The 15,351-nt window shown below is 41.0% G+C and overlaps 1 protein-coding gene across 2 annotated transcripts in view; it reads left to right on the top strand.

The window, feature by feature from the left end:
- The window catches only part of ERICH6 (glutamate rich 6), a 108,684-nt gene that overhangs the window by 20,433 nt on the left and 72,900 nt on the right, over positions 1 to 15,351 (top strand). Inside the window, exons 3-6 of one of the 2 annotated variants that reach the window (XM_040349158.1) lie at positions 10,447 to 10,532; positions 11,835 to 11,921; positions 13,431 to 13,489; positions 13,565 to 13,690. In XM_040349158.1, the coding sequence (XP_040205092.1) occupies positions 10,447 to 10,532; positions 11,835 to 11,921; positions 13,431 to 13,489; positions 13,565 to 13,690 (358 nt within the window). The remainder of the gene's footprint in view (positions 1 to 10,446; positions 10,533 to 11,834; positions 11,922 to 13,430; positions 13,490 to 13,564; positions 13,691 to 15,351) is intronic. The other variant, XM_040349159.1, reaches the window with a different exon arrangement.

Below are 15,351 nucleotides of genomic sequence, written 5' to 3'. Positions count from 1 at the left end.
ACGCTCGTAACCGCGCTACTCTCAATCCGAGGTTCCACTGTATATAATAGCTTACCAGCCCTTGAATGTAGGCTGCATTGTTTCAGATGTTTTCCTTTATTTTGACTTGCTGATTTAATAGCACACTATCTGTCCTAAAGTGGCTTCACTTACTCACTCCAATGTATCTATGGAAGGAATTATGGTTATCACTATACTTTACTCCTGATTTGGACTACAAACACATTTCCCACTTTTCATCTCCGTTACATGGGGTAGACGAATAGTAGTTTTACAGAAGATTACTTGAACGGAAGTAACTGCAAAAGCGGAAAGCAGAGCGAAAAATCAGAGGTGAAAAGAATACTTGGAGGAGGTTTCTGTAATGGAAGTGGAACCAACTGCTCCTATCCTTTACAGCAGGGCTCAAGTCCTGCGGGAACGTGTGGGAACGGAGTTCCTGCACTTTTTTCACAGCAGGATCTCAGTTCCCTTTGCAGGACTAGAGCAGCGGAGAGCAGCTGAGCCGCCCGAGCCAATCCTTCACTAAGCGGCGATGCCCAGCTTGAGTCACTGTCAGGGGCATGCAAACCCTAGTAATCCTTTATGTTACTGGCCGCTTCCTGTATATGGATTCATCGGGTAGTGTGCAGGTATTCCGTCACTTCCTCAATGCCGCAATGTCTCCTGGGAGCTTTTGTCATTGTTCCCAGGAGACATTGCAGAGGTCTGCCGCAAATTATCGCGGGATTTATAAAGAACTTGCTTCTTTCTAAATCCTGCGATAACTCACGGCAGACCTCCGCAATGTCTCCTGGGAACAATGACAAAAGCTCCCAGGAGACATTGCGGCATCGAGGAAGTGACGGAATACCCGCACACTACCCAATGAATCCATATACAGGAAGCGTCCAGTAACATAAAGGATTACTAAGGTACAGTGGATCGAAAAAAAAAACATGCGGTTTAGTAATTATGCATATGAGCGTATAATAATTTTTTTTTGGTGGGGGAGTGGATCTTGGGTGGGAGTTCCCACACTTTTTTCCCCAGGACTTGACCCCTGCTTTACAGCCAAGGAAGCTGCCATCTTAGTTTCTGTTTGATCCACAGTCACCATGGTGCTGAGCATATGATCAGTTATGACACCAGCTATTTGTTGGCTTGACAGTAATTTGGGAGCACAAACAATTGTGATATATAAATTATTCCTGGCATGCCTTGAATGCAGGGCCGTCTTTAATATGGTTTGGGGCTTGGGCAAACATTTTTTTTGGGCCCCCCTCCAGCTTATTTTGGGCCTGGCTGGTTCACATGTATGTTTTGGCGGTCCTCATTTGTGCAGGTACAGCAGCCCATTGATTTGAATGGGCTGCCATGCCTTCGTTTCCTGCAGAAAAAAGGTGCATTCAGCATTTTAAAAATACATTTGCCTTGAAATCCATTCTGCTTTTGCACCATGCTACTTACCTGCAGTTCTTGCACACACAAACGCGCTGTGTTTTTAAAAGCGTGACCTAAACGTCTAAAAAAGCAGGAAGTTTGACAGTGCGGGAACTGCAGATAAGTCACAGCAGACAGCATAATGGACAGACAGTGCTGTATTTCAGTGCTTGATGGGCATAGGCGTGCCGTGTGCGCAGCCTATTACATGAGGCATGCGCTTTTCTTTGCAGGAAACGCAGGCATGGCGGCCCATTCAAATGAATGGGCTGCTGTGCCTGCGCAAATGTGGGCTGCCAAAACACATACATGTAAACCAGCCAGGCCCAAAATAAGCCCATCAAGCAGTTAAATACAGACAGTAATGCCATGTGCTCTGAGGCCTTACTCAGCCTGGACTGCAGGTCTGGTCGGTGATTTAAAGAGTTCCTCTATTTTACACATGGCATGGCATGGGGTTCCATGGTGCTAAAGCAGAATGGACAAACGGTGCTGTGACCCCATGCCATGCCATGTGTAAAATAGAGGAACTTTTTAAAACACTGACCAGACATCATCAAATATTATAAAGACTTTGGGCACACTCTACAGAAAACTTCTATTTACAATATAGATTAGCAAACAGTGACATACCTTGAGGAGCAGGACATGAAGAAGTCAGCCTCGGGAAGAGCAAACTGGGGATGTTATAAAATCACATTCTAATTCACTTTTATATACAAGCAGCACCCAGTGGCAGGAAGGGAGAAGTGCACGTCTAAAGGGAAGCCAGGGGTGCTGTACATTTTAAAACACTGGGAAGGGAAGCAGTACTGTCACTGGCTGCGTGCCGCTGATGATTTTCAGCCTGATTTGTGGGCAGCACAGGGGCTTAACGGGCGGCAGGGCCGCCATCAGGAATTATGGGGCCACTTACACAGCCTCAGGCATTGGCCCTTCTGGAGCAGAGAACCGGGGGGGGGTGCTGCCGCCTGAAATTGAGAAGCAGGGGGGGGGGGGCTGCCGCAAATTTAGAAGCGGGGGGCCCTTTACAAAAAAGAAATAAATAAAGAAAAATATATGTAAAAAAAGGGGTGTATAGCCATCCGGGGCCCTGGGGACCTCTGGGCCCTTTTAATAAAAAGAAAAAAATAAATAAAAAATATATATAAAAAATATATATTTTTTTTTTTTTAAAACGGGGTTGCCATCTGGGGCCCTGGGGACCTCTGGGCCCTTTAATAGTTGTTTTTATAAAATAAAATTACAAAAAAAAGGGGGTTGCCATGCGGGACCTCTGGGCCCTTTAATAAAAAATTAAAAAATATATATATAAAAAAGAAACATTTATAAAAAAAAGGGGGGGTTGCCATCCAGGACCATGGGGACCTCCGGGCCCTTTAATAAAAAAAATAAAAATATAAAAAATATATAAACAAAAAAAAAAATAAACATTTATAAAAAAAATAAAAAAGGGTGTTTTCCACATGGGGCCCTGGGGACCTCTGAGCCCTTTAATAATAAATATATATATATATATATATATATATATATATATATATATATATATATATATATATATATATATATATATATATATATATATATATATGTATATAAAATAAATAAAATAATATGAATTTTTTTTATATAAAAAAAAGGGGGGTTGCCATCCGGGGCCCTGGGGACCTCTAGGTCCTTTAATAATAATAATAATATATTATATATATATATATATATATATATATATATATATATATATATATATATATATATATATGTATATATATATATATATATATAAAATAAAAGAAATAAAGAAATATATAAAAAAAAAATTATAAAAAAGGGGGGTTGTCATCCGGGGCCCTGGGGAACTACGGGCCCCTGGGGACCCCCAGACCTAAAAAAAAAAATTGGCCCTTTAATTAAAAAAAATATATATATATTAAAAAAATATATGTTTTTTATTTAAAAATAAATAAAAAAAGGGGGGTTGCCATCTGGGGCCCTGGGGGCGTCCGGGCCCCTGGGGACCTCCGGACCCCTAAAAAAAAGGGGGTTGCTTTGGGCCCCCAACAGTGACAGGGCCCTGGGCAGCTGCCCCATTTGCCCTGTGGAAAAGACGGCCCTGCTTGAATGTAACTGTTTTGGGAAACTTGTTAAATACATAGGTACATTTTTTTTACTTTAATAAGCCATATTGTTATTGCATCTACCTTGTTTTTCTTCTTTTGTTTGACATGTAGTTGTGACATTGTGACTTGATTTTTTGCATAACCTGTCAATATCTATTGCCGGGAGTTTAATGTTACACATTTAATCATAGCTAGAGTTGCACCGATACCACTTTTTTAAGATCGACTACACGTACCGATACATTTTATTTCAAGGACTCTCCGATATCGATTACTGATACTTTTTTTAAGGTCATGTGACAGTGGTACTAATATGCGGCACTGGTGAGGCTTTGACTTTGACTCGTTTTTGACTTTTGTTAAATTTTTTTACAATTAGATTTTTTACAATATTTTTCTTTTAGATTTTTTACAATTTTAAACGCTTTTTTTTTTTTTGGGGGGGGGGGGGGTTTGAAAGAGTCTTTTTTTTTATCATACAATTTAACTTTGAAATATTTATTACAATTTATTATTATTATTATTTTTAATCAGCCCTGTTGGAGGGGGGGGGGTTTAAACTGACCCCTGAAATCTCCCATTAGAGACAGGAAAAGGGACAGAGGACAGATATTACCCAGTCCCTTTCTCTGCAGCCTCAGCTGCACTGGAGATGAATGGAGAGGAGACAGCGACTCCTCTCCATTCATAAACGGAAGCATCGTAAACACAGTTTACGATGCTCAGTTATGAATGGACAGAGTCAGTAATCACTGACTCTGTGCATTCGGAAAAGGAAGGAGCTGGTAAATGACAGATTTACCTGCTCCTTCTTCTGCTCTCCATCCTGAAAGATCTGGGACATGGAGGAGGACACAGAGAGCCGGGAAGGACAAAAGGGATCAGGACATGGAAGAAGACACAGAGTGCCAGGGAGGACGCAGCGGGACCCAGAGTAGGACACAGAGGGGGACCCGGAGGATGAAATGGACCAGGACTCAGAGGGGGACCTGGGGCAGTTACAAGCACCGATCTCCCTGACAGCCGTGGGAGAGAAAGGAGGAGAAGTCGCTGTCAGAAAAGCTATACAGGGAGATCGCTGCTTGTAACTGCCCCAACCTCCACACCGATCATCTACGAGGCTACCCAAGTATCGAGTCAAGCATTGGAGTATTTGCACAAGTACAAGTACTCATGCATATGCTCAGTATCAGCTCTGATACCGATATTATTATAATTCATTAAAAAAGAGACGACCCCACTTTATTGTGTAAAGTGGTTACTAGCGGTACTATATATCTATATAATATCTTATGAGCAGGACCCTCTTAACCCTCTTGTATTTTATTGTATTATAACTGTACTGTCTCCCTTTTATATTGTAAAACACTGCATACATCCTGTATAATAATAATATATTACATCTATAAGGAAATTCCTTAGTTAAAAATTTGGGTGTGTGCACCTGTACTAATCAATGAGCAAGAAACATTTACAAATTGAAAGACTGTAATGTCTTAAAGGGGTTGTAAAGGTTTGTGTTTTTTCACCTTAATGCATCCTATGCAAACATGGGCCCCCCAGCCCCCCCATTTTACTTACCTGATCCCATTTTCCTGCTGTGCGCGTCCCCGGCGTCCTCTTCTCCACGGAGTCTCGGCGTTGATTGGATAGATTGATAGAAGCGCAGCCATTGGCTCCGGCTGCTGTCAATCAAATCCAATGACGCGGCTGCAGGGGCCGAGTCACACACTCTGCGGCTGTGTACGCCCAGTGTATGACACGGGAGTGCGCCCGCAAAGGTAACTTCCTCGGAAGAGAGCTTCCCAGAGGGGGTTAGCTATTGCGGGGAGGAGCCGTGAGAGCCGCCGTGGGACCCCAGAACAGATCGGGGCTAAATTAACTGCACAGTGGAGGTAAGTATGACATTTTTGTTATTTAATAAAAAAAAAACTCAAAGCTTTAGCATCACTTTAATGTCCTCTGTTTCCTCTGTCACTGCTAAGCCTTTTTTAGTATAATCAAACAGGCCTAAAGATGTATATAAATATAGGGTAAAGTGGAACAAATCAGTCAGTGATGGCAGTATTTATGGACACCTTCAAATGTGAGCATTGGAAATATTTCCTGCCTGACAGCACCACCAAGTTGTGGACCCCTTGCAAACAATACATTACTTAACCACTTGTTTTCCCGCCCATAGTCAAATGACATCCGCAGGAGGGATCTCCCATCCTGGGCAGGCATCATATGACGTCCTCGGCTTCCCGGCTGTCTAGAGGGCGCGTGCACCGGCCACGTCTTGTCGGGAGCCAATGTGCATGCCCTGCGGCCATGATGTCCGCCGGGCATCCGCGATTGTCTGAAACAGAGCAGGGACGTGGATCTGTGTGTGTAACCACACAGATCAACATCCTGTCAGGGGAGAGGAGACCGATCATGTGTTCCCAGTACAGGGGAACACCAATCGGTCTCCTCCCCTTTTGAGTCCCCTCCCCTACAGTTAGAATCACTCCCTAGGGAACACATTTAACCCCTTAATCGCCCCCTAGTGTTAACCCCTTTCCTGCCAGTCACATTTACACAATAATCAGTGCATATTTATAGCACTGTTCGCTGTATAAATGTGAATGGTCCCAAAATAGTGTCAAAAGTGTCCGATATGTCCGACTCAATGTCACAGTCACGATAAAAATTGGCAGATCGCCGCCATTACTAGTAAAAAAAATGGCCTGGACAGGAAGGGGGTGAAAATGCCCTGTATTGAAGTGGTTAAGCAATACAGCCTACCCAGAGCACACATGAGCCCATGACTGGATGGTAAAGGAGTAGGCGCATGACAATGAGATCATATCTATGTAATCTTGCTGTCAAATAATAAAGCCCATTTGGAAGTATTGGCACCACCTCTTCCAGTCTGGGTGTTGCTGTGCAGGGGAGTACAGAAGGTCATTATCAAGACACATTCAGGTGCTTATGCCAGTTTCATGGAAAAACACATTTAACCACTTCAATACAGGGCATTTTCACCCCCTTCCTGCCCAGACCAATTTTTAGTTTTCAGCGCTGTTGCAATTTGAATGACAATTGCGCGGTTATGCAACATTGTACCCAAATGAAATCTTTGTTTTTTTCCCCCCACAAATAGAGCTTTCCTTTGGTGGTAATTGATCACCTCTGCGGTTTTTACTTTTTTGCGCTATAAACAAAAGAAGAGTGACAATTTTGAAAAAAACACAATAGTTTTTACTTTTTGATTTAATAAATATCATATATATATTTTTTTTTAAAGATTTTTTCCTCAGTTTAGACCTATACGTATTCTTCTACATATTTTTGGTAAAAAAAATTGCAATAAGCGTATTTTGATTGGTTTGCGCAAAAGTTATAGCGTCTACAAAATAGGGGATAGATTTATGTCATTTTTTTTTTTTACTAGTAATGGCAGCGATCTGCGATTTTTATTGTGACCGTGACATTGCGGCGGACATATCGGACACTTTTGACACATTTTTGGGACCATTCACATTCATACAGCGATTAGTGCTATAAAACTGCACTGATTACTGTGTGAATGTGACTGGCAGGGAAGGGGTTAACACTAGGGGGCACTGAATGGGGTTAATATGTTGCCTATTGAGTGATTCTAACTGTAGTGGTAGGGGACTCACGAGGGAAGGAGACCGATCTGTGTTCCTCTGTACTAGGAACACACATCGCTCTCCTCACCTCTGACTGGAGGTGGATCTGTGTGTTTACACACACAGATCCACACTCCTGCCATGATCGCAGGCAATCGCGGGTGCCCGGTGCGCCCCCTAGATGGCCGGGAAGAAAGGACGTCATATGACGTCCACCCGGAGGGAGGGAGGGTTCCTGCCGGCGTCATATTACTATGGCCCGGTAAGGAAGTGGTAAATTTTGTTTATTTTGTTTATGAATAATAGATAACTAGAATAATGGTGTTTGCTTTGTGTATAGTTCAACTTTATACCTGTAATAATGTATCTTAGTAACCATTTTTCAGATTAACAACCGCAAATGAAAACTAATGAAAATGTTTATGTAGTTAAAGAATTACATATTGTTCTAATAAACACTTCCTGGAATTAGACCACCCTATTTGGTGCTGACCATATAGAAAAGACCAGGTCATGCCTGAGCTGTAAATCCTAGAACTGTGATGATAATCAGATGAAATGTACAAGCAATGTGCTATTAAAGACTTCATGCAGTGTTTTAGGAAAAAAAATAATAAGTAGCAATTGAAAACAAGATTAATGCATAAAAACAACCTTTAGGATGAATAAATTTACATCATTACATATTGACCTAAATACAGAAACACTTCTTTCAACAACTTGTCTACTCTATATGGAAAAGGGAAGGCAGCTGTGCCATGGCTCTGTAATACGGTAATAAGTGATCCTTTCCATTCTGCATGTAAATAAAATGGTACCGTCATAGTTGACTCCGTCGACTGTTTTTAATATGCTCTTTTATTCCCCATAATGTGAAGCCTAAGTCCCATTGTTTTTCATTTAGACCACAGGCTGACCAAAAAAAAAACGTCACCGGTTCCCCCATGCACACATTCGAGGTAGATGGGGAAATCCTCTGTGCTATTATAGTCACAGAATACACAAATCACACAATACAGATAAGAACTGCAGCCACTGACCGAGCGTTTTTTTTTCCCCAACAGTTTCATTCAACAATAATTGACCGTCAGTGGCCACTCATGGGATCGCAGGCATCATGCAAACCACAAACATGCATAGAGAAATAAACACACAACAAGAATATATATTGGATAGAAGAAGGTCCTGGACTAACACACTCCTTAAAACGATGTCTTTATTTGTACAAATAAAATCCAAAAAACAACCAAAGCAATACAGTCAAAACGTGGATGTGAAACATGTCAGCCACCTTTTTCTTGCTGTTCACCACGTTTTGACTGTATTGCTTTGGTTGTTTTTTGGATTTTATTTGTACACATAAAGACATCGTTTTAAGGAGTGCGGCAGTCCAGGATCTTCTTCTATCCAATGTACCTATGCATAGCCAGCACCTTTTGGTTCAGTGGGACGGAAGCAAAGCCAAGGGATCAGCAGTTTTTAGAGCGGTATTATTTCTCACAACAAGAATATATACTCACAATAATAATTTATTTTAACTATCACATATATCCATATATATTATTATTTTATTTTTTTGGAATAACATTGGCCACGGCCTGATTCATTGGTTTATAAATCCATTAATATAACACCAAACTTTTATTTCATAAATTCATACTCTCAATCAAATATTTTCTCAAAAACCATACTCAGCTCAGCCACTGAGACTTGAGCTGATTCAGCATTTGTAATTAAACCCCTTCTTGAATCTCCCCTCCAGCTATTCACCAGAGGGGGCCACCACATAAATTGGCCACAATGAGGGGGGGGAGGTTAGGGCGGGGAACTCTCCTGCTGTATTCTCTCTGGTACCTTGCACTGACCCAAACGGAACCATCCCTTAAATAGGCCAGAACAGCCTTCTAGAGTATTCCTATAAGGTCATCTGACCTTATTAACCAATCCCTGTTTGACCTTTCAACCTTACAGAACCCTCTAGAGCACCTGACCTTAAATGACCAATCCGTAACTAAGTTGCTAACCTTCCAGAACCTTCACCGCTACCTGACCTTAAGTAACCCACTGACCTCTATAGCCCTTATTGTCACCTGACTTATCTCAACCAATCCTAGCTAAATCCTATGACATACCCTTAACTATTATTCTACTGCTGATGCCGCGATCCCATGAGGAAAGGGGGGGCCTAAAACGTCTCTCCTCTTTTCTTCCCCATGGATTGAAGTTTTAGTCCATCTATGGCCACCTTTAGGAGACTAGACAATTCTCTTAGTGATATGCAAGTTTAGACTTTTTGTCAAAAGTCAACAACTAATTCCTCATCTTTATCTCTAACCACTCTGCCTGGAAACGGACATGTGCAGGGTGTGATCTGTTTTTGACAGTTTAGACTTGATTTACTGAAGGAAAGTAGACTGTTCAGTTTTCAAGGAAAGTTGACTCTTGCAAGGGATTTTCATGTGTAAAGAAAACATTTATAAAAAAAAAAAAAAAACAGCACATTGATTGATTGAATGATGGAAGTTAGCAGAGCTTCACCTCATTCACTAACTGAATTAGCAAATTCCCTTGCAAAGCGCAACTTCCCTTAGAAAGTGAACAGCCAATTTGTCTTTAGTAAATCAACCCCTTTGTTTTTACCTTCTCAATGCTGTGTGACAGGCAACAGGGCAGCACCCAGGGGCAAAAAGACAGACTAAAATAGAATTAGAATTTCCATTCACAGATTATGTACTAGTCAATTGTTTATAAGCTAAATACTGCATGATTGTCATCATATTTCTGTAAAGATAAGCCAAAGGAAACGGTTGCTTTAATGTTCTATCCATAACCTTCTAAGGCTGGGTTCACACTACGGTTTTCCCGTCCGTCAGCCGCATACGATTTATATGAAAAACCGTATGCGGCTGAAACGGACGGGAACGTATGGAACCGCACACATGTGCGTTTTCCATTGACATTAATGTTAAAGGAAAACGTATGCGGTTGCCATACTGTTTTAAAAACGACCGCAAAACCGTGGTTGAACACGGTTTTGCGTACGTTTAAAAAACGTTTTGCCAGCAAATCGTACGCACCCGGATGCATCTGAGTGCATACGATTTGCAATGCATTCTCTATCTATACGTTTTCCCGTCCGGGCCCGTACGTTTTCAATACTGAAATCGTATGCGGCTGACGGACGGGAAAACCGTAGTGTGAACCCAGCCTAATAAATGTTGTCATAGATTTTGCTGTTGTTGCAGTTTTTGTTGTTCTCATTTAGTGTATATTTTGTCTGAACTTAGGACAGGGAGCATGGATCCATCTTTGGGAATCTCGGTCTCTCTTCAAACTGAAACAAGCTGGTTAAATGAGCACAACCTTAACAAACGTATGTGTTTTTTTTTTTTTTTTCCGTTTCTGATTTGACATTGACATATGGCCTGTATCTACAAATTTTCACTTTGTGCATGCTTTAGGCCACATAGAGCAGTGTTTCTCAACCTTTTTTTTTTTTCACTCAAGGCACCCTTTACAATTATGGACAGTCTTGAGGAACCCTCCAAAATTATGGACAGTCTTGAGGCACCCCATTCTAAAATGTAAAAACAATTCTAATAAATGCAGCAATATCCACACATGTAGGACACCCAGTGTTAGAAATGATATATTCTTCCAAAGCATATACATTTTTTTAAACTGGTACTGTCTAGTATTCCAATGTTTCTCTTCTCACTCAGTTTTTCTCCATGCGGCCTCGTACATACGACCGAGGAACTCGTCGGAAAAAGACACATCGTTTTCCTCGACGAGTTCCTTGACAGGCTTGTGGAGGAACTCGACAAGCTTTCTTTGCGTACATACTGTCAAGACAAAATCTCCTTGTTCTCAAACGCGGTGACGTACAACACATACAATGGCAGGGGAAGTTCGATTCCACTGGCACAACCCTTGGGGCTGCTTTTGCTAATCTCATGTTACTGCGTGTTATGTAAAAGTTTGGTAAGCGACGATTTGCACTTTTCAGTCTGTTACAGCGTGAAAAATGTGTTATCTCCATTTCAAACGATACTTTTACCGAAGGTGCGCTCCCGTCTCATAATTTATTCTGAGCATGCGCGGGTTTCTAAGTATACACACGATCGTGCTTCTCGTCGAAAACCAGCCTGGCGAGGAAATTGAGACTCCCGTCGAGGAAAAGAGAACTTGTTCTTTTTTTTCCTTGTCGAGTTCCTCAACAGTTTCCGTGATGAAAAACATACACACGACCGGTTTCCTTTGTAAAACAGCTCTCCCACCAAGTTTCTTGATGGATTCTGTCGAGGAAAATGGTCGTGTGTACGAGGCCTAATTTGGTTAATGTGACCCCAAAGCTGATAGAGAGAGGAAAGATAGGGTCAAACAAGGATGCTATGCAGGTGACTAACATCCACCTTATCAACTGATGATGTCATTAGTCGATGGGAGGTTGTCAGCTAGAAGGTCCTAATGGTTCACATTGAAAATATGTGGCTTTGGTAACTGAATGGCAGGCTTCATCCACCCTCTGACTTATATACAATTTTTGGGTAATTTTTAGGCATTTTGCCAAGGCACCCCTAAAGAGACATCAGGGCACCCGAGGGTGCCTGGGCACTCTGTTTGAAAAAGGCTTACGTAGATTATTAATTGTGCATTGGCAATATATTTGCAGGAAATTCTGTATGTTCAGAGGCTCGAACCCCACAAAGTGCTAGTCCCACTGGAGAAAAGCTACCTGATCTTATTTACAAGGAAGAAGGTAAGCAATGAATAGTGTGTGTGTGTGTGTATACATATATATATATATATATATGTGTGTGTGTGTGTGTATGTATATATATATGTATATGTGTATATATATATATATATATATATATATATAGTGTATATATGTGTGTGTATATATATATATATATATATGTGTGTATATATATATATATATATATAAATATATATAATGTGTGTGTGTGTGTGTATATATATATATATATATATATATATATATATATACACACACATGCAGTATATTTTGTTTTCTGTTTTTTGAGGAACACATATAGTGCAATTTACACAAAGAGAAAAATAGTATACAGGCACCATACCATAAGCAGGGTATCCAAACTCCAAACAAGACCAAAATCAATACAAAATGGCTTTTACAAGCAGATGTTGTAGCAATCTAAGCAATGACAAGAGTTGTCTTATCTCATGACAAAGATAAAAGTAGTAAAGACTAGCCTTATGTAAGCCATTGTTATTAACTTATTAACCCTCAGTCAATATATTTATCTCATCTACTTGAGGAGGAAGGTGAGACGAGTATTGGGTAATTCTCTTATGAACTATGGATAGAAAAATTATGAACATTGTAGAAAAAAACAGGGAGCATCTGAGCCTAATCAGTGAATAAAAATAAAGGGAATAAAAACAAGGAAAGAAGAATTTTGAAGTCAGTTAAGGGTGCCGCCTCCAAAACCTCACTCAACTGCCGACATACCGTATTTATCGGCGTATAACACGCACAGGTGTATAACACGCACCCTAACTTTAAGAGGGAAGTTTCAGGAAAAAAACGTTCCACAGCCCCCTGCGTATAACACGCAGGCACAGTTTACCCTCTATTTTCAGGGTAAAAAAGTGAGTGTTATACGCCAATAAATACAGTATATTATATCCATGGTTGCCACGTCCTGCCAATCTTAGTCTGGTTAATGTGGAGGGTGCAGGTTAATTTACTAATAATCATGGTCCAATTTAAATTGTGTTGAACATAGTCAAACTTTATTATTGATTAGTTCTAGCATTGCTCAATAGCTATCCTAGCGGTTAGAATCATACGCGGTATATGAAATCAAACAGTTTGTTTTATTAGGGAATTCATTACCAATTTCTGAGAAAGTGCAATATCTGTAGTTCTTGTAACATTTACATCTGAGTGAATATGAATAAATGTTCTATTTCAAAGTCTAGTTAGCTTAGGGCACTGCCATTACATATCAGCCATGGTGCCTACTTGGCTGCAATTTCTGAAACTACGGGAAGAAGCCTGTGAGCTCATCTTTGCTATCCTAATATACCATCTCAATAGGGTTTCAAATTAGATTCCGGCAGAGCTGTGTTAATAGAAATCGTAGAAAGATTATTAGCTATATCCTGCCACTCTTGCAGTTTTCAAGAGATGTTAAAGTCTCTTTCCCAGTGTTCCATAGAGGGGAGCTTAATAAATTGATGATAAACTGAAAACAGTAATACCCTGTGTTGTTTTCAGATTTATACTCTTCATTATCTGAAGACCTGAGTGACCTTAGCGTTCTGTGTGACATGGAGGTAAATTGTTTTTATTCTCTTTTTTTAGGTATCACATTAGTTGGTCAGAAATAATTACCTTTTGTCTTTCTACAGTTCAGTTTTGAGTACAAGACATGCTTTGAGAAACATTTGAATATGTTGCCTAGTGTTGGACCTCCGACTATACTGGCATACAAACGAGAGTCTTCTGAAAATGATCGTATTCTGGCTATGATGAAGGTCAGTTTCTTCAAACGTGCCAGTTCTCTTTTGTGTTGAACACTGCCGTATATATATAAATATATATATAATAAAGTAGGGGGCGATTTACTAAAACTGGAGCACTCATAATCTAATGCAGCTGTGAATTGTAGCCAATCAGCTTCTAACTCCAGCTTGTTCAATCAAGCTTTGACAATAAAACCTGGAAGCTGATTGTGTGTGTTTTGTTTATTTTTCTTCACAAGTTGTACAGTCACCATAAAAGTCATTATATTTATCAGAATATATTAGGTATTGTGTAAGCCAGTGTTTCTCAGCCATGGTTTTCCACGGAACCCTAGGGTCCCGCGAGAAGTCCCCAGGGGTTCTGTTAGAAATCAACATTGTGGTGAATGTATACTGGCCAATGTTTCCAGTGGGCATTGATGACCAAATGCCTCCTCTGTAGTTCCAGCTCCTGGGAACACAGAGGGAGACATCGGGAGTAGTGCAGAGAGCTGGAGCGGAATGGGGGGGTGACTTCCTATGGCAGCACTGATCACAGGCTGTGGGAGGAAGCACATGAGCCAATGGCCAGATCAGAAGGAGAAATCCCCTGATGGGTCTGTGTATGGCAGTGGCATGATGCAGAGTAGGGGGGGGGTGCCAGAGAGAGGGAGCACATGGCTAAAGCAGGTGGTGACATCCAGTGTATGACACCCAGACTTCAGAGAGAGGATGGACACAGCTGCATGAGACTGAATGTATCAGGAGGTGCGATCATAATAGCTTTATGTTATTGCATAGCTGTATATAAAACTATTATGATCTCACCACCTGCTACATTCAGTCTCATCCAGCCACATACCCCTGCGCTCTGCTCCCCCTCACTGCAGTCTGTATTCAGCACTGCCATACACTGGATTTCACCTCCTGCTACATTCATCCATGTGCTCCCACTGTCTGCTTCCCCCCTCCACAGTCTGCATTCACCACTGCTATGCACTCCTCTCGATGCTGCCCTCTGAGTTCATAGGAGCCGCAACTACAGAGGAGGCATCAGGTATCAATGCACACTGATACCTGATGCCTATTGAAGACAATGGATATACATCAAAATATTGATTTGTGGTGGAACTCCATTTGTGAAACCCTGTGTTTTGGATTTGCAAAGCGGTGCATTAAAGCATTCTATTAATTACTGCACTGTTCTCCATAGGTCCTCCCTTTCTGTCTGTCCCGGGCTATGTGATATCACCCGGGATGGAAAAGAAGAGGGAGAGCGGGGATCAGGGGGAAAAGCATGGTACAACAGCAGCTTCCCTGGGCTGCTCTTCATTTGTTTGCTAATTGTTGTTATATCTAAATCTTGCTGATTAGATCCAATATTCTGTGAGCTGTAGATCTGATCTGGCCCAGGAGCACTGGTGACCTCAGAATGCAGAAAGGCTAATCCTTTGTAGATTGCTATGTATAATGATTTATCTAAGAAATGTAGAGAGTGCAAGTTCAGTTGATTTTTATTGTACATGATAAGAGAACCAATAAGAGAATAGAATCATGTCATCTCATCACGTACAATAAAAATCAACTGGATTCACACTAGTGCTGTTGTGCTGTCATTCTTTCTTCATTTCCTAGACTAATCTGAGGACCCAAGTTGAAAGAGATGCCTCCTGATTCTGAATCTTAAAGTATAA

This window comes from Rana temporaria, chromosome 4, assembly GCF_905171775.1.
Source record: "Rana temporaria chromosome 4, aRanTem1.1, whole genome shotgun sequence".
NCBI classification, from domain to species: Eukaryota; Metazoa; Chordata; class Amphibia; order Anura; family Ranidae; genus Rana; species Rana temporaria.
The sequence above is the reverse complement of the archived record's forward strand: the minus strand, read 5'-3'. Positions and strand labels throughout refer to the sequence as shown.